Source organism: Ctenopharyngodon idella, chromosome 7 (genome assembly GCF_019924925.1).
Source record: "Ctenopharyngodon idella isolate HZGC_01 chromosome 7, HZGC01, whole genome shotgun sequence".
Classification (NCBI taxonomy): Eukaryota; Metazoa; Chordata; class Actinopteri; order Cypriniformes; family Xenocyprididae; genus Ctenopharyngodon; species Ctenopharyngodon idella.
The window spans coordinates 33,865,405-33,886,453 of NC_067226.1; the positions used below are offsets into that span (position 1 = coordinate 33,865,405).

Below are 21,049 nucleotides of genomic sequence, written 5' to 3' on the forward strand. Positions count from 1 at the left end.
TTGGACGTAAAAATGGAAGCGCTGCACTGCGTTCACTACCTCAACAGTGTAGGAGACTGACAGGAAGAGAAGAAATTGTTGAAGTCAGTCATTTTTGTTTTGTTTTTGCGCACAACAATGATTCTCGTCTCTTCATAACATTAAGGTTGAACCACTGCAGTCACGTCGACTGTTTTAACGATGTCTTTAGTACCTTTCTGGACCTTGAATGTGGTGATTACGTTGCTTTCTAATGGGGATAAAAAACCTGATAAAAAGATGAAGGTCTTACGGGTGTGGAACGACATGAGTGTGTGTAAATAATGACAGAATTTTCATTTTTGGGTGAACTAACCCTTTAATTTTAAAGTATATTGTATGGTGGAGAAAATGCTATATTACTGTTACTACAAATAAAGCTCTATTCTGTCAAGTGGTTAACAGCATTATCAGAAAGCGTTATCTCTGAGTGACAAACATGTTACTTATGGTAAATCAAGAAAACAAGATTCAAACAATAAGACTAGCTGTACTGAGCTATATAACAATGATTAGTTTTCTGTCAATAAAAGTTTCCATGGTTTTTAATGGAAGTAAAACCGGAAATCAAGGGTAATGAAGACATGACGTCATTGATAGGAGAAGCACAGACACGGTCCGTTACACTGGTTAAAGCCGATTTCTCTGGATTTAAACATTCTTGGAAACATTTGGGATAATATAAGTACACAAGCCAACAAAATATATACTGTTCTAGTGGTTTTTGGATATTTTAATGCAAAAATCTTACATATTGTGCCTTTAATGTTAGTTAATGGATTAAGAAATATTGAGCAATACATTTGTACAGTATATTAATAAATATGACTGTGCATTGTTAATTCATGTTTGCTCAGGTCCATTAATTATGAACAGATCCAACTTTAACATTAACCAAATTAACATTATGTAAAGTAAGATTACTAAATGCTTCAGAAGTATTTCACAGTTCATGTTATGTAATGTAGTTAACTAATGTTAATAAATGGAACCTATACTGTGTTACCAACCTCTCTATACTGTTTTGATCAATTTAATGGATCCTTACTGATAAAAGGTACCCATTTCTTTATAATATACTGTATTCATCTTTTTGACAGTAGTATAACTAGAAGCACAAGCATTCACATTCACAAGCATTACATTCTGGATCACAATGTTTGTATCTTACCTTGGGAAGGCATCAAAGCAGTAAGTTTTGCGGGTGTCGGGGAAGGCCACACGCAAGCCGGACATGAGGGGAGAGTGAAGGATCACTGCCGCGCACTCGTACCGGGACGCCAGGTCTACCGTCGGCACTGTCCCTATACTCTGACCGTACAGGATGATGTTTTCTGGGGTCACTCCATACCTTCAGAAGGAAAAAATAAAGAAAAAACAGCTGTAAATCATCACGTTTCATATCAACATTTCCAAGCGTGGTTTAAACCTGGCATCCTCTCGTCTATGTGGGTGAAATTACGTCGCAACACAAACAGCTTGTGCTGTTTACTTTGAATTGCACTTGTGTCTATAGCAACAATATGATTTGTGGCAAAATATATTTCCATCAAGTCATATTAATAGATAATTCAATTGGACAAAATGGCATGTTCGGCCAAGAACAGAGGAGAAATCATTAAAAATAGAGACATGAAATAAACCAACAGCACAAATTCAGCCTCCATAAAAGAACTGAAGGAGTCCCTGAGCTTGTGAACACAGGAACGAAACTTTATTTGACACTTTAAGATGCGCTCAAAGGAAACGCTGGAGGCGGAGAGCGAGAAGTCAAGGGAAAGAAAGGAAAAACACACTTTAGGTTTTTGTTCTCTGACTTTCCTGGCCGTGCCTGACACCTGATCGGCGGCAGAGGCTGTGAGGTGTGCACCGGGGTCACAGACAGAAAGAAAACATGTTTGATGTCTGACCTCAGATTAGATTTACCACAGGCTTGCCCAGGGCCAGGGGGACAAGGTAGAGAAACAAAGCAGCCATGAGTTGGAAATCATGCATCCATCCACACACAGCAGTACAAAGTGTGCCGTAGAGACTGCTGGCTACACAAGCCTCTGAACTCAACTACCCCTGCGAGAGCTTTGGCGAGATTATCAGGTAACCGAACATGAGGTCTCCATCTCCGTCTCCCACACAGACAGATATTACAGGGAGAAAAGAGGAGGCACAGAACGCTCCTGTAAATAAACAAGCACCCATGTGACCGAGCTGATAGACTCAGTGTGAAATCAAGTTTCTAGAGATGAGATGAGAGCAGAGAGAAAACACATCAATGAGGTAATTCATCTCCATCATGAACAATTGTGAGTCAGCTTACATTTGGGAAAATGTGTTTGTGAACCGCAGAGCTGGATTGTTTTTATAAGCATGGCTTAAGAACTGAGACCTTATTTAAAGAAAAAGTTGAAGAATTGAAAGTAGTAATGTCAGACCTAAAAGCTCATCTTACATTTCATACAGTTGATTGGCAACAACTCGCTGAGTGATATAGCCTATAAAATGCAGTTAGAAAGCCCCTAAAAATAAAAGATATCAGGGCAAATATGCCTCTGAATGAGGTTTGGTCTCATATTTTAGTTATGCAATAGGCTATCACACAAGCGCAATTTCACACGAGTGCTGATTTTTCCTGAAAAGCCTACCACGAGTGAAAATGTGATATTTTATACAACAGCTCAATAAATAAAAAAATTTATGTTATATTTTAGACACTATATTGCCTGTTTTTGCTCACTTTTCCAACGAAAATATTCCCTATAAAGTCTCTCGAGAACTGTTGTGCTTCTCTGAACACACAGCCGTGTTTCGTTTCTGAATGAATCCGCGTTTTGAGCGAATCAATGATTCAGTGGCTCACTCATAATTGACTATATTCTTGAATCAATCAGCCGTTTGAACAGCACAAATATTTACAGCACAATTTATTCACCAAAAAATCTTCCCGTTTAAGAAAGCACTGAAATCAAATTAATCCATTCAAGTCACTGAGTTGTCAAAGCATAAGTTGAACTTACTGACCTGCACAAGAAAACAGTAAAATAAGAAAAATAAGCAAAAAGTCAAATCAATAAAAAAAAAAAAAAGAAAACACACAAATAAGAAAATAAATAAAAATGTTCCATGGCCATGAGGGAACAATTTATCAGATCGCAAATGCCTGTATTATCAATTTTTGTTCACCTGGTTTGGAATGTGTTATTGTTTTCTAAGTAAACATGCACTAGACTAATGTCTTTAACCGTTGTGCTTGTCTTTTTTGTGTCCGCAAAAAAAAAAAAAAAGCGCTCTGTGAATGTTTTGCCGCAACGACAGTTTGACAGTTCTTGCATAATACCTGACTCTATGATACATCATCTCTCCTGTATCCAAAATATTCCCAAACCACGGATGCTGAATTTTTTTTTTTGGGGGCCAAGTTCTTATCCTGCCCTGAATTCACCTTCCTTGTCTCTGTGCTTTCTTCCATGTCGTAACGATAAACCTCCTCTATTCCGTTCTCGCGCCAGACTTAAGCGCCCAGCATTCAGATTGCACAACAAGGACGCTGGCGGAAAAAAAAAAAAGAAGAAAAAAAAAAGCTTTCTGCGGTTTAGAAATTGCACATATTTATTTATTATTTAGTTATTTATTAGTTACATTTATATAGCGCTTTTCCGGATACTCAAAGCGCTTTACATATGGAATGGGAGAATCTCCTCAACCACCACCAATGTGCAGCATCCACCCGGATGATGCGACGACAGCCATATTGCGCCAGAACGCCCACCCCACACCAGCTTATGGTGGAGAGGAGATAGAGTGATGAAGCCAATCAGTATATATGGGGATGATTAGGAGGCCATGATGGACAGAGGCCAATGGGCAAATTTGGCCAGGATTTCGGGGTTACTCCCCTAATCTTTTTCGAAGGACATCCTGGGAATTTTAACGACCACAGAGAGTCAGGACCTCGGTTTAACGTCTCATCCGAAGGATGGTGCTTTTTGACAGTATAGTGTCCCATCACTATACTGGGGCGTTAGGACCCACACAGACCACAGGGTGAGCACCCCCTGCTGGCCTCACTAACACCTCTTCCAGCAGCAACCTACTTTTCCCAGGAGGTCTCCCATCCAGGTACTAACCAGACTCAGCCCTGCTTAGCTTCAGTGGGCAACCAGTTTTGGGCTACAGGGTGATATGGCTGCTGGCTGCTCACATCACGATTTTGATTAATCGCAGAGCCCTACAAGATTCCTGAACCTAAAAGACGCTGTCACAGCATTCAACTTTCCAAATGGAACTATAAGAATTTAAAACTGAAAAAGAGAAGTTCAAAAATCTGAACAGGAAGTCAGCACACTTGCTACTCCCTAGAAGTAAGTGTCCTATAAAGATGAATGCAAGGGCATGTCATGGAGTCTTCAGAGAAGTTACAAAAATCCTCGATGACAGCTGAGACTGGTGTCCCACTAGAGTACCCTCCAGTCAAACTTTTCATTTATGTTTGAGGAACAGAGCGAGTCTGTGTGCTCAGGAGTCTCTCAAAAGCACCTGCAGATCTCTTGATAATTCACTGATCTACAAAGACCCAAGAAAAAACAATAACCAACTGCAGAACCATTCGTCACAGCAGTCTGAGGACAACAGCGGCCAGGCCAGCAGTCTCACACCGGTGCTGGTGTGGAGCTTATAACGTCATTAAGGCCGCGTGTCCACCAAAGCGTTTTTTCCCCGAGGCTAGCATATTTTTCCAATTGTTTTCAATGGGAGCGACGCGTTTTTAAAACACAAGGAGCATAACGAGGTGCTGAGCGTCTATTTCACGCTGAAGCGCTCTGCGTTTTTTACCAGCCTCCGAGAGTTGAAGAATGTTCAACTTTGGGTAAAACGCAGCTCTCATTATTGTCACTTTGTATCCAGCTGTCCAATCACAGTGAAGGAGGGGCAGGACAAATACAACACAGACCAACTGCTACATTCTGCTTGTACAACATGCATAATAACGGAATATAAATTTAAAATACTTTACATTGTATCAACATTTTTATATAGAAACAATACAGAATCAAACTATGTAAAATGAGATATCCACTCCCGCAGATATTCCGTATTATGGCAAGCAAAGCGTCTCAACTGGGAAAAAAAAAAAAAAAAAAAAAAACACTGTGCTGCCGAAGTGTTTTAAAGCAACCACAGATAGGTGTCTTCAGTGGGCTAAAAATGCTTTGGTAGACCATGTTACGGTTTTCGAGTCACGGATTGGATCATTTTTCGGATCAGCAGTAAAAATAAGAATATACAAATGAACACTGCATGCATAGTGATCACTGTATAAATTAAATATAGATTAATCACTGTAAAAGTTTTGTTGTTTGACAATTAATGATGGTTATTTTTAGGCATGCTGTCAATAAATGCACAGAACCAATGTGCTAATGCACGACCAAATGCACGGAGCCAATGATGAAACATCTGATTTCTTTATCAAGTTATCTCAACTGTTTAGGTTCACTTAAAACTTTATAACTGACTACAGGTGCTGGTCATATAATTAGAATATCATCAAAAAGTTCATTTTTTTATTATAAATTATTTTTAAAAATGAAACTTTCATATATTCTAGATTCCCTACATGTAAAGTAAAACATTTCAAAAGTTTTTTTTTTTTAAATTTTGATGATTAGAGCGTACAGCTCATGAAAGTCCAAAATCCAGTATTTCAAAATATTAGAATATTTCCTACAATCAATCAAAAAATGGATTTGCAAAACAGAAAAGTTAAAGTTCTTTAAAGTATGTTCTTTTGTGCACTCAATACTTGATCGGCAGGACATATTACAGCAAATGACTTGCTCCTAGCCCAAATTACTGCATCAGTGAAGTGTGGCATGGAAGTGATCAGCCTGTGGCACTGCTGAGGCACTATTGAGCCTTCAGATCATCTGTATATTGTTGGATCGACTGTTTCTCATCTTTCTCTTGAAAATATCCCATAGATTCAGGTCAGGCATATTGGCTGGCCAATAAAGCACAGTAATATCATGGTCAGCAAACCACTTGGAAGTGGTTTTTGCACTGTGGGCAGGTGCTAAAGTTCTGCTGGAAAAGGAAATCAGCATCTCCATAAAGCTTGTCAGCAGATGGAAGCATAAAGTGCTTCAAAATCTCCTGGAAGATGGCTGCATTGACTTTGCACTTGATAAAACACAATGGACCAACACCAGCAGACGTCACGGCCCCCCCAAATCATTATTGACTTCAGAAACTTCACACTAGACTTCAAGCAGCTTGGATTCTGTGCCTCTCCAGTCTTCCTTCAGACTCTGGGACTATGATTTCAACATGAAATGCAAAATTTACTTTTATCTGAAAAGAGGACTTTCGACCACTGTTCACTGTCCAGTTCTTTTTCTCCTTAGCCCAGGTAAGATGCTTCTGACGTTGTCTCTGGTTCAGAAGTGGCTTGGTAGTCCTTTTCCTGAAGATGTCTGAGTGTGGTGACTCTTGATGCGCTGACTCCGGCTTCATTCTACTCATTGTGAAGCTCTCCCAAGTGTTTGAATCAGCTTTACTTGACAGTATTCTCAAGCTTGCGGTCATCCCTGTTGCTTGTGCACCTTTGCCTACCCAATTTCTTCCTTCCAGTCAACTTTGCATTTAATATGCTTTGATACATCACTCTGTAAACAGCCACCCCATTCAGTAATGACCTTCTGTGACTTACTCTCTTTGTGGAGGGTGTCAATGATTGTCTCCTGGACCATTGCCAAGTCAGCAGTCTTCCCCATTAGTGTGGTTTCAAAAAACAAAAGATACCCGGATTTTATACTGTAGGGATGGTCATTTAATGAAACTCAAATGTAAATATTCTAATATTTTGAGATACTGGATTTTGGACTTTCATTAGCTGTACGCTCTAATCAACAAATTTACAAAAAAAAAACTTTTGAAATGTTTTACTTTACATGTAGGGAATCTAGAATATATGAAAGTTTCATTTTTTTAAATAATTTACAATAAAAAAATGAACTTTTTCACGATATTCTAATTATATGACCAGCACCTGTATACACAAGAATACTTGTCGAGACTGGGATTGAGATTTTTTTTTAGAGTGTATGTGTCCGTTTAAGCTCAAGGATTTGCGAAATAGCGCTCCATTGTGTGTTCTCGCGCCATCCCAAAGGCGCCTCTGTGAGCGTGCATGCGACAAACACATACGGAGAGCAGCAGCTTTCGTTTTTGCTTTGACAGACACAAGACCGGCCGAACGCTGTGAGTGTGTGTTTGAAATCAGGAATGTTGAGAGAACACTGTGCTTGGTACATTTTTCATCTTCAAAGCAAACTTGGGTCTTCAAAAAGTTTAAATCTCGTCTGGCTAGAGCTCTTCCCATAATGTTAACGCATTAGGCCAGTAGATGGAGAGTAGACGGTCTTTTGTGGCTGTTTGAATGTGTTTTCAACTACCTCTGGAAGTGGTCGAAAGTGGACAAGTGTTTTACACCCCGTTTAACCTGTATTTAGTGTCATCCACCTGTGATCCGATCGACCAAAACACATCTTAACACCAGATGTAAACAGGGCCCTAATGAAGGGTAGGGCTAGTGGTTGGGGCTGGTTATGTGATCTTCAGCAATACCCTAACTTTGATTTGGCACTGTTGTCCACAGACTGCTGAGACGTGTGATTCTGTGGTTCTGCAGTTAGATAAATCTCAGAAAACACTGCACAGGAAGTTGCTCACAGGAGGTTACAGAAGACAAGAACAACATACTGCTGTCCATCTTACAACTTGCAGAAGACCACCAAGACATTAACAGCACCACTGCAGCAGCACTGTGTAAACGTACTGAGAGGACAAAAGTTGAACTTTCTGGTGAAAAGTACACGCTGTTATGTTTAGAGGAAAAATAGCACATACCACAAAACTCCACAGCAGAATGTCAAGCTGGAAAAACTCAAACAATCATCAGTAATGCAACATAATGACCCAAAGCACAAGGTTAAACAACAACTACATCACGGAAGAAATGTCATTTTTATGAAGGCCTGGATGAAAACAGAAACTTGGAGAAAGACAGAACATAGCTGGATATCAGGAGGAGTCAAAAATTAGTATGGATGAGCAAACGTGTACATTAGTTTGGAAAGGGAACCGGGTCTTTTCAAGCCTCAATATGCTTCCTGTCACTCATGCAAGAGGACTGCAGACTGAGTTGCTAGTTTATGGTCTGAAAAGAGAAAATCGTAACACTTTACTTAAAGCCTTTATATATAATGCATTATGAAAGTATTTTTAAAGCCTTGTAATGCACTTTAATGCATTCTATGGGCTCATGAATAATTGTAACCACAGATATAATGCTTATCTATTCATTGAACACAACTGTAGAAAGCATAGTGCATTAAAACACACAAACAACCAATTTCAGATGTACCAAGGAATCTGCAAATATTATAATACATTTATAATAATTTGGTTAGTTATTTATGAAAAGAGGCATTATGAATACCATAATAATGCATTATACATAAATTGTTAAAAAAAATTGACAACATGTAGGGAAGTTAATTATTCTTATTCAATACTAAAATCACATTTCAGGAAGGTTGATGGTGAGATAGTGAGAACAAGGGTGTGATAATACCTGAAGAATCTGCCAAAACAAATCCATTTCCACACTGAGAAAACATCAGAAATCAATCTGGAATCAAACTCTGAAAAGAGGGAAAACTCTTCGAGCCAGGACAAACACCTAGCACAAGCATCCCTTTTTTTCCCAATGTGGAAAACTACTGAAAACACAAGCATGTGCACACAAGCGAAAACACACAAGTCGATGCAAATGCTGTGTTTCCTTAGCCTGAATTAAAGCAATGAGAAATGGCTTGTCCAAACAAGCACCGGGGTCCGATTGCATGGAACAACTGGAACGAAAACCAACTTTCCGAGTTTACAGCAGAAGCGGCACAAACATCTAGACTTGCAAGTGATTCGCCGTGTTTTCCCGAGCTGAAACAATACAAAAACCGAGAGAGTGTGGGGAAGAGATGTGTTGTTGTTGTGTGTGAATGTTAATCTGGGAAAAAAATAGGAGCTCTGTGATTCTGCTCAGGACGAACGGCGCACACACAGTAGTCTGTTTCGTGAAACCGTCCTTCCGCCAAAGCAAACATTTACAGATGGATTTTGGGCTGAAATCCACATGCTGTTGCCAACCCAAAAGGTTTACCCCGAAAATAAGGCTCCTCTCTCGCTCGCTGTGAATGCCCTGCTGGGTTCTCAATGGAAACAGATGCATGTCTATGCCTTACAAATTCTTAAGTAATCCATATGCATATGAATTATGGATATGCAAATGATGCTTCAAGAGAGCACTGATGTGTGTAATGGAGTAGCAGCGCTGTTTATTTCAGCGATTACTTGCAGGAGGAGTCTAATGTTATCCTATAGAAATGCACAAACCCTACTGACGGCTATGCAAAAGCTGCCTTGCATTCTGGCAAAAATCGCAAGCAATATTTTGTTTTAGATGGCTCTTGGTATGAAAAGCACTACTGAAAATGAGTTTCTGTTTTCAGTTTGGACAAACAAAGTACTTCATGCTAGAAACTCATTGTGTGTCACATGTAAAAATGCAACATTAATGATAAATAGCTGTTCTGTATCTTGCACCAGACTGAACTAGACTGAACAGAGAGTAAAGGTTGGGTTCAGGAAGTAAAAATCCATAGGGAAATATAGTAAACCTTTAAAGATGGACCTACTGTGAGCTAAGAGGTTAATCAATGGTATGCTTTGTTGAAGCCATCAGCCTGCATCATTTCTACTTTTTTAAATAATTAATTGTAAGTTTAACAGCAGATTTCCTGGTGGAAAACTACATTATTCATGATTCTGCAGAGAAATCTTTGGCTTTCACAGACACAGGTGTGCCATCTAATATGAAGTCAGTGATATCGGTCAACTGATAAATTTGTTGTTTTGCGTACAAAACAACAAATTAACACTAAAAACATTGATGCAACTCTTGTTGTTTTGTTTACAAAAATCAGCAAAAAGGATTTGTTCACTTTCACGTGAAAGTTACCCCAAGCTTTACTGACTCTCAAGCCATCCTAGGTGTATATGACTTTCTTCTTTCTGATGAACACAATCTGAGTTATATTAATAATTATCCTGATGCATCCGAGCTTTATAATGGCAGTGAACAAGACCAACAAGTATGAGCTGAAGAAAGTGAATCCATCCACATCCATCCATCGTGAATGTACTCCACACGGCTCCGGGGGGTTAATAAAGGCCTTCTGAAGCAAAAAAATATCCATATTTAACAACTTAAAGTAAAATATCTAGGTTCCACCAGACCGCCTTCCGTACTCAACTTACGAAGAAAGTGTAACGCCTCTTGCAGTTCAAAACACTTACGCCACGTCCTACACCTTCCCTATTCAACTTACGAAAAAAAGTTTAACTGACGCAACGCCAGTTTACAGTTTCTTCCTAAGTTGAATACGGAAGACGGTCTGGTGGAAGCTAGATATTTAACTTCATAACAGCTCTATATATGTGCTGTGCTATTAAATAAAACAAAATATGATAGAGCAAAACAGTGAAAGTAACAAACTCATACAATACATTTTAGCAGGCTTAAATTAAGCATGAAATATATATTTGCTAAACAAATTAAGCCAACTAATATGATTCATATTCTTTTGGTTTCTCTACCCAATATATTTAAAAATGACATGCAGTGAAAATACAGTAAGCAAGTACCAAGAATGAAAGTATCGGTAATGGACTCTGGGAAAAAGTGGTATCGGTGCATCCCTAGTTTTTATGTAAGGAATAATTGACGATGGGCCATTGAATTATCAGAAAATAATGCACACCCGGGGTGGTAATTATTTTCTAATAATTCAATGGCCTGGAGTCAGTTATTCTGCTTATACTACAGTTACCACACCTCAAGACACTGTTCAGATGATGTATTTCAAGACATCTGTCAGGTTTTTGTCCTTAAAACACTTTCGTGTGTGGGACTGATTTCTTACGCCTCTGTTGCCAATTCCAAAACGTCTTTTTTTTCTGCATTTGAGGTAGAGAGAGCGGAAGAAAGAGTATGACCTTCAGGACATAATAAAACGTATTTTGTGGCAAAAACCATGATGATAATTTGTCGTTTTCATCCTATTGTTTTGCTTGGTCAGTGTCATTGTGGGTTTTGTTTCTTTTGCGGTTGTAGGCTGTAAGGACCTTTAGAAATAACTGAAATCATTTGGCGAAGTGATACGGAACTGCAATGCATGGCTAAAGTAGTCTGGTCTTGATCGCGTTTCCCTAAAAATAATTGCACACCTTAGAACGTTGGTCAACCAATCAGATTTGAGCATTCAACAGCCCTGTAGTATTATAACACAATATTAATTTACAATTAATGGGGAAGGAAATGTTTTCCACATATTTGTTAGACCTTGAGACTGAATGTAAATTTGTTTGTTCAAATACTGAGTTGAGTAACTCCCTTTTAATTCAGGGCCCCATGAAATTCATTTTATTTTTCCCTAAATTCTGTGTTTTCCATTTTATTTTGGAGGGATTCTGTGTTTCATGATTTAAAACATTTACATAAACTTTAACAATTTAATCAAGCTTTTAAAATGTAATCTAATGAAAATATAATTAGCTTACAACAAAACATTGCATTTTTATTTCTTGTCAAATAAGATGCTTCACAACAGAACTGTACAAATTTAAAACATGGATGAAAAAATATCTTATGATATTCCTTAGAAATATTAATATTACTTTGAGAAGTACATTTTAGTGTACAGTAGTGATATATTTCTGTCATAATCTCTTGAAGAAATCACTTATATGCAGCATGTTGTGTTTACTTCTGCTGTGTGATAGGCTCTTAGATTAATCCATATCGTCCAGAATTTATTATCATTATCGACATAAATTTTAATCGATTTCAATATATCGTTTATTGCCCAGCCCTACTTAAGCGACATATTAAACACTGACCTCATGACCTTCCTTACCTCCATCTTGAAAATAGCAAAAAGAAGTGAGTTACTATGAGAACTACAAAGTTGAGAATGTGCACTGACCAAGACTACAAACAACAACAACAACAACAACAACAACAACAACAAGTTAACAAGTTGGTGTTAATTTGCTGGTGAAATCCTTCTTAACATGGCTTCCCAGCTGTGCCGGATTAGAAGACTTCATGTATCTTTATCCACATGGCATTTTTTCTCTGCAGTAAAAGAATGTCACACGGATGTGGTTCAGTGTTCCTGGCTGTGGGTGAAAAGGGCATTTTAATTAGCCAGCATTACTGATAATAAGTTGAGCTTTAGCCATAACTAATTTTCAGGCAATTCATTAGCTGTCCTCGCAAAGACAAAAACCTTACAGCTCCGGTGCACAGCGAGAAGAATCCAAAACAGCTCAATGCTAGAAAGGTTAAAATTCAGGGGCGTTTGTTTAGCCCCTGCCCAAGAGCTCAGAAGCGATTTTAAGACTTTATTCACACCATGCATGATAATGGATCAGTTCCAAATCCAAGTGAGCCACCTACATGCGTGCAACAAGGATAAAGTGAGAGACATTCAGTACTAAAAATACTGATGTTGATATTGATAAAATACTGAAAGCAATTCAGTGTTAATCCCAAACTCTACTGGAATCAATTGCGAGTCGATTCTCCAATGCAATGCATGCTATTTGTATGATGCACAGATAGTCATTGCATTCCAAATCAATCGCAATTGCAGTTAGGATGCTGCGGATGTAGGCAGTAGACAGCAAGGCAGCTCATTCCGTTTTGGAACAGAACTACTGAATACTAAGTAACAAAGTCACAAAGCCTGACACGAGTTTCATTCCATCAGACACAACAATCCCACTTTCAATTACAAATAATCCACCTAAAACCTCAACCCCACAACTGACACCAAAGACTCTCATATGAAATCCATTTTATTTTATTTTTTTCCAAATTCCATTTTTTCCTTTTTATTTTTTCTCTGGATTCCTTTTTAATTTTTTTAGACTCCATTAAATTAAATTTTAATAATCAAAAAGCATGTCTAATTAATTGAAATCATGAAACTTATACAGTTTAACAATTTGTTAAAAGTTAAAAAAAAAAAATAATAATAATAATTTGGCCCTATGAATTTTATTCTTTAATTTAAACCGAACTTTTATTTTGACAGGTTGCAGTGAAGACCTTTGATTTTCTGTGTTTATATGACATGACAATAGTTTTTCTCAAATGGTATGGTGAAATGCTCATGAAATGACTCTCAGAGCGGCTCTGGAGATGAAGTTCATGCATTCATGTCCTCATATAGTGAAGCAGCAGTGGCTGAAAACAAATGAAAACGACTGAGAAAGAAAACGACTGCATCCATGTAACACATGCAGTGAAAATGCGATGGGTAACACAGCGTGACATGCATGCTTCCACCTGTCTGTGTGCCGGCAGTAAGTTAAAGCTGTTTTAAGAGGATGTCCTCTGACCTCACATGCCTCTTTAAAGAGAGACTCCACATGTAAATGTTACGGAAAAGTTTAATTTATTGCATCAAACAAGCTCCTAAAGCACTTTAAAATCCTTTTACTGCTTTCCTGTGCATTCAAGAGTGACCTGCCAACACTAGCTTACCTCAGGTTCATGAGATTACTTCTCTCAATGGAGGAGTCAAACACCACACGGATGCAATAAAATGCAAATACTCAAGCAAATTTGAATCTCCTTTTTTTTTTTAAAAAAGGTGAAAATTCTGACATCAATTACTCGTGCTCATATCGCTCGAAACTTGTATGTCTTTGTTTCTTCTATGGAACACAAAGGATGATATTGTGAAGGATATCTCAGGAGGTTTCTGTCTGCACAATAGAAGTCAATGGGGTGTTGTGTTGGACAACAAGGGGTCTTTGAGTAAAAAAGGTTGAGAACCACTGCTATAATGTAACACAACCACCAAAATATCAGTCACAAGCTAACTAGAATTAATTTCAGTGTAAATGCTTACATAATAAAGAGCATAAACAGAAGTTTCACCCTAGTTTTGTCCAAGAGTCACAAGTAAAAATCTGCAGCCGACACAGGAGGCCCAATCAGAGCTGAATCAAATCCAAGCTGAAGGTCTTCCTGACCTCAGGTACACAAGAGCGTTATTCCAGCATCCGGACTACAGCATATAAAAGACACCTGCCTGAGCCTGCAGGTGTAGTTAGCATGCAGTCAGCAACAGAAATGTATTCACAGAACAGGGAAGGACTACAAGAAGGGAAGGAAGCAAATATAAAAGGATCAGTGAAGAGAGATGAACTGTGGTTAAAACTGCGTAGGTGTGAAAAGCAGAGGAGGACAAGCCAGATTTTATGGTTGCTACGTCTGTCACAAACCCAGGGCAGTTAAAAATCGGTCCAAGCTTCATTGCAGAATACATTTGTTTCCTTTCTCTGCTCTCAACCCACATCTCTGAATGACTCTGACGCCAGCTTCTTACTAGTCATTTCTGAGTCATAAGCCTCACTGACAGACTAGTAGAAGAATCAGACACAGCCGGTCTGATCTCAGCGGGTGAGCAGTTAATAACCCTGCTGAATCAAAACAACTTTCCACTAGCTTAAAAGTAGTCTGTGGTGGCCTCTCGAGGTCTTTGAGACCACTGAGCCGCTTCTCACGCTGATGAGCTCATAATCTACTGCCCTGCTTGGATCTGGTCTAAGTGTTTCCCCTCATCAAATGCCAGTTATTCGAAGGGGTTTTACTACACTTAAAAGACTTACAAAATAAGAACGTAAGGTCAGAACCGTCTTTTTACTGAATATAAAGCTGCCAAATAGAGTGCTGCAAGGATTAATTTAAGTGCCAACCTGGAAGTTTGCATCACCCTGGTTCCCTCCACAAAAATCTAACAGGATTTTTCCATTGGCTTTTAGATCATCTCAGGAAAGTACACTCCGTGACCAAAACAAGCTTCACAAATGAACACAAATATTAAGAATTTTGAAGCCTAAATACAATAGGCATATGTAAAAAGCTAAAATTAGGATATAAACAAACTACACCAAGGTTGAACGACTTCAATATCTCCACCATTAAGCTTCTGACAACTTTTAATATTGATTTAAAATCTACAAGTTGGAAAGTTTGAGCTAAAATAGTTCAAATAATTATCTTTTTTTATTAAAAAATATCTTGAGCTTGTTTAAAGGGGTGGTTCATTGCGATTTCACTTTTTTATCTTTAGTTAGTGTATAATGTTGCCGCTTGAGCATAAACAGTATCTGCAAAGTTACAGTGCTGAAAGTTCAGTGCAAACGGAGATATTGTCTATTAAAGTTATGGCAGTTTAATGCCTACAAAAACGACCGGTTTGGACTACAACGAGCTTCTTCCCGGGTTAGTGACATCATAAACCCTGCAATTAACAAAAACCCTGCCCACGGGAACATGCAACAAACGCGGCACCAGTTCTGTTTTTTCCGTCAGTTGAATAAGGAAGGCGTAGGACATACAGCGTAAGCTTTTGGAAGAATACGGAAAGCAGAAGCACGTGCAAGGCAATCATTTGTGCCTATAAAGCATATACATTTGTATTTTTGTAGAAAATGAAAGATCGTTTCGCTAGATAAGACCCTTATTCCTCGTCTGGTATTGTTTAAAGCCCTTTGAAGCTGCACTGAAACCGTAATTTTGACCTTCAACCGTTTGGAGACCAGTGAAGTCCACTATAAGGAGAAAAATCCTGGAATGTTTTCCTCAAAAACCTTAATTTCTTTTCGACCAAAAACAGAAAGACATGAACATCTTGGATGACATGGGGGTGAGTAAATTATCAGGAAATTTTATTTGAAAGTGAACTAATCCTTTAAACTATGCCAGAGCGCGTACACACCTCACGCACCAGATGCTCAAGGCAGTTGGACATAGTGGTGTATTAGAGGTAAAAAAATTACATAAATACTGTTCGGTTTCTCGCACAAACCGATCGTTTCGTGTCTTAGGACATCACTGTGTCGTCACGAGCCGCAGGGTTTAATTTGGATTTGTCTGTGCATGTTTTTTTGACTCTTATAGATGGAGTTCCCATTGACATGCATTATACAACTGACAGACTGCAACGGTTGGAGTTAAAAATCAACATGTGTGTTCTACTGAAGAAACAGTCACCTACATCTTGGATGCCCTGGGGGTAAGCAGATAAACATCAAATTTTCATTTTTGGGTGAACTATCCCTTTAAGACATGTTCAACTGCACACCATAAACAAAATCAAGCCTAGATTTAAAACAAACAAAAAAACAAAACAAAACAGTGAACCACCCCTTTAACAGGCCTTATTTTAGGCATTTAACCAAAAACCCATTAAAAAAAACCCACTGGGTTGATGGAACTGGAAGTACAAAAATGGAAACTCGTTTCAGGATTTTAGTACTCTATAGGGACACAAACATTTTATAGAGTATAGGGATGGTTGAACTGAAAATTCTTTCATCGTTTACTCATCTTTAGCTATGTTTCCATCCAAAGTTGCGAATTTAACTTGTGCAAAATTGGAATATCGCATAAAACATTTGCGAATAAAGCACCGTTTCCATCCATTGAGTCGAAGAGAACAAAATAGTCACTTCCTGATAAACTGGCATTAAATATCACTATGAAAAGTAGGAGAAGCCACTGTATATAATAATTTTCGTATATAATAAATTGCAGACAAAACAATAAACACGTTATCTTGCTTTCAGAGGCAAATGCTGCTGTTTAGGAAAGCAAACGTGCAAGACAGTTCTGGAAGCTAATTATACCGAATCACTTTGACGACAGACTTTGCTCAGGCATTTCATTTCAGTCCACTGGTTTAGTTCACTTATGCCGTCCCATCGCGCAAAGTCACAATATTTATTTGGTAAATGTGTTTCCATTGTAGTGTGTGCGGATGGAAACATAGCTATTGTCATTCCAAAACTGTATGACTTTCTTTCATTTGTAAACACAAAAGATGACATTTTGAAGAACACGTGTTCATATAATATCTGTCCGTACAATGAAAGTCAGTGGGTTGTTTTGGAACCCAAAATTCTTCAAAATAACTATTGTGTTCATGTTTGGAACAACAAGAATAGTTTAGTTTTTGAGTGAACTATCCCATTATTAACAGTAGAAAAACAACTCCACAAACTGTGTCCTAAATCATTTTACTACTGTGGCAATCCTGTTCTTACTGCAGCAGGAAACATCTAAGACAACCATTTAGTCCATCACCTCGATTTCATTTTGAATCTGGGAGCATGACTGACCTCTAACAGATGAGGGCGAGATGTCAGAAAAAAGTCAGTAGGACATCCCCTACTAAAATTGAGTTGTTTGGAGTCAGCTAGTGAGGTGCTGCCTTGAGCTCAAAGTAATTTAATAGAAGCACATTTCTCCTTTTCTATTTGGTTGGTGCAAAACAATCTAAGTCCATCACACCACTGAAACTACTCTTGTCAGTTTACTGCAGTTTTTTTATTGGGAGGCTCTAGTGACCGACTGTTCCTCTCTTATCATTTGGGATTTACTGCTTTGCTGTACACAGTTTACCAGTAGGAGCCCCATGTTTTGTGCACAAAGGGAGAAAAACCTTAATCTTAAATGGGAAAGTGGGATGGGGAGCCATGGACCATGTAAGTCTCAGGCTCAAGCTCATCCGATAAATCGCACCTGTGAACGTTCTCTGATTAAAAACTGCTGTCTATCCTCATGGGAATTATGAAAGGATGTCGCTCTGAAATGGGATTAACTGGCAGGCGTGGAAAAACGGCACGCAATGAACGGGCATACACCTACCTACTCTTTACAGAGAGAGACATTAGGGGAATGGCTGTCTTGGAAAATGCTGATCCAGTGACTGGAGTGATAAAGAGGGCAGGGTCTCCACAGAAACGCCAGACGGGATGGATTGCAAACAGGAAGAGATTTGATTTCAGTAAATAAACATTCTGAAGTGCCAATCAATTTAAATCATTCATTCCTGGATTTATAAATTCAAAATCAGAATTACCATTGCTCATACTTGGGGATCTGAAATCCCAAACCCCAAATATTAAACTTAAAGGGATAGTTCACCCAAAAATGAAAATTATCTCATGATTTACTCACCCTCAAGCCATCCTAGGTGTATATGACTACCTTCTTTTAGACAAACAAAATCTGAGATATTTAAAAATATCCTTAGTCCTCAAAGCTTTATAATGGTTGAGAATGGGGGGCCACATTTTAAAGCCATAAAAAAGCGCATTCATCCAATTCCAGAAATCCATACGGCTCCAGGGGGTTAATAAAGGCCTTCTGAAGTGAAGCAATGGGTTTTTGTAAGAAAATATCCATATTTAAAAAACTATAATAACTAGCTTCCGGCAGACGGCCGTATGCATCGATTTGCGGCGGAAGAGTAACCTCTGACCCGACGCATGACACGATGAACACGATGTAGCTCAGAGTATAGAGCAAAACAAAACACTGGTCACAAATTAGAAGTCTAAAACAATCATTTTTAAAGAGAAATTTCAGAGGATTTCGATATAAGAGAAGAGGAGCTTGAGTTTGTTGCACAGCCCTATTTGTTTGAACCGTGAGAGGCGTCTAAGCTTACGATACTCCTACATCCTGCGTCATACATCGTGTCACAGGGTTACTCATGTGGCTCAAGTCGACATGCGCAGTATTCGTACGGTCGGAAGCTAGTTATTTGAATTTATAAAGTTTTAAATATGGATATTTTTCTTACAAAGACTCATCGCTTTGCTTCAGAAGGCCTTTATTAACCCCCTGGAGTCATATGAATTACTTTTATGATGGATGGAGTTTTTTTTTTTTTTGGCTTCAAAATCTCTATCCCTTTAAGGATGTCATGAGAACTGATACTTTGGTACCAAGTCGCTATCAACATTTTAAAATCCTGATGGTACTTGTTTTTCCTATAGTACCGTAAGTACCGATGGTACTGAACATTTATGAACTATAGCATGTCGGTTGAAGCCAGATTATCAGAGCAAATCAGTAAATTTAAGACTTTGTTATTTTACATTTCATTAATTTCTCAATTTCTCTACCTGAAAAACATGAAAACCACCGTTTTTCATGTGTATGTTATATTTATTTGTGCTATTGCTCGTAGTAGTAATAATAATAATAATAATAATAATAATAATAGAAATTGTTATGAGTTAGTTAGGCTAGTAGTTTTTGGTGTCAACCTTATTAAGGTTATGGGTCAAAAACAATGAAAGAAATAACTAGGCCTGTTTTATTTTATTTATTACTTTTTTGTAGTGGTAAAAATTTTTACTGGCTTGAATAGGCCAGTAGAGAAAAAAAAATCTTAGCATTGAACCATTAGGACTGTTCTAAGTGGTTAGGATTTTCTACTTGCGGGTAATGAAAGGAGGAACATAGAGACCAGAATATCAGAATTGCCTGTAAGCAACCACCCAGAACACCTCATCAACCACAAATTAACATTCTACTCAACATCCTAGCCAGAGATGGGCAGTATTTTAATTAAATGTATTTAAAATACGTATTTAATTACTTTTGAGTATTCTGTAATTTATATTTTCCTTAAAAGAAAAAAAAAAAAAAAAAAAAAAAAAAAAAAAAAAAAGTCAAATGTAATTTGTAATTAAATACTTGAGAGAAAATATTTTGTATTTAATATACTTAAAATACATTCAAATATGTTATTTTATTCTTGCATACAATAACTTTCATCACCAGGTTTAAAGGTAGGGAAGGTCATTTTCTAAGCTTTGAAAGCATAAGATCCCACCCTCTTTTCAGAGTGCTCTCCAAACCCACGCCTCCTCCAAAACACATGAACGCGTACAGCAGGGAGGAAAAGTAGTTATGGCGTAAACGCAGCATAAGATCGTTGTTTTGGTTCAGAAGTTACTTTTCCATTGTTTTTCTATGTAAACACGCGCTAGACGGGCGTGCATGACCGTTGGACTTGTGTCTTTTGCGCAGTCTTGCACGAGCGCCGCGTTTTTAAGACACCCTGTAAAGTTAAAAGAACTTCAACTTTTACACGCAGTGCCGCTCATCCAATGTCAGTTCCATAACAGTGGACCAATCAGATGACCCTGGAGGCGGGGCAAGTGTTGGAAGCTTTTGTTTACAGTAGCAAGTCGGCATGCCAGCTGTTTTATTTGAAGGCTACATGGCGAAGGAGGCACTCATAGTGGCTGTGTCCGGATAGCCAGTGCGATTATTTTCTTTTTCTTTTTTCCCATGTCTAAAATAGTAGCTATCTATTCTGCTGTTTGGCTATTTCTGTTATTTCCGTTATTGCATCATGTCTCAAAAGCACGTCTCGAGACCCTCGTGTTCTGTGCTGCGCTTTTTTTAAAACCAATCCTGAGCGTCATGTCTCGCGTTTTTAAATGCAAAGACGCGTTCTGTGTGAACGGCCCCTAACTCTGCATAGCATGGAATGCGCTGATGACAATGTCCGAGTTATGAAAACATTGTATCATTGCATTCGGACCGAATACAATGATTGGATGAACATTTTATTGCCCTACACCTTCCACAGACAAGATTATTTTTATATATATATATATATATATATATATATATATATATATATATATATATATATATATATATATATATATATATATATATATATATATATATATATATATATATTATATATATATAAAGACCACTTAACTTAGTGATTGCTATCAGGATGTGATCAGAAAATATTCACTGAATGTCATTATAGGACAGAAGATTAGCGCAAATAGCTAGAACTTGTGAATTGACTAGCGTTGTCTAGTGATACGTGGATCACAGTTATATCTGTGGATGGGTGGGTCAAGTAATAAAATATAACGTTCTGATTAATTGCAGTTGAAAACACAGTCGTTCGTGTCTTAAATTAATGTAACCATTTGGGTGAAAGCTGGATGTGTGTCAGTATTTTTGGTCTGTGCGTTCGTTCTTACAGTGACAGCAGCCTAATAAACCTGC

At 38.1% G+C, this 21,049-nt stretch overlaps 1 protein-coding gene across 1 annotated transcript in view; it reads right to left on the reverse strand.

The window, feature by feature from the left end:
• abhd17c (abhydrolase domain containing 17C, depalmitoylase) overlaps positions 1 to 21,049 on the reverse strand; it is a 56,851-nt gene that overhangs the window by 16,829 nt on the left and 18,973 nt on the right. Inside the window, exon 2 of the mRNA XM_051901739.1 lies at positions 1,190 to 1,369. Coding sequence (XP_051757699.1) covers positions 1,190 to 1,369 — 180 coding nt within the window. The remainder of the gene's footprint in view (positions 1 to 1,189; positions 1,370 to 21,049) is intronic.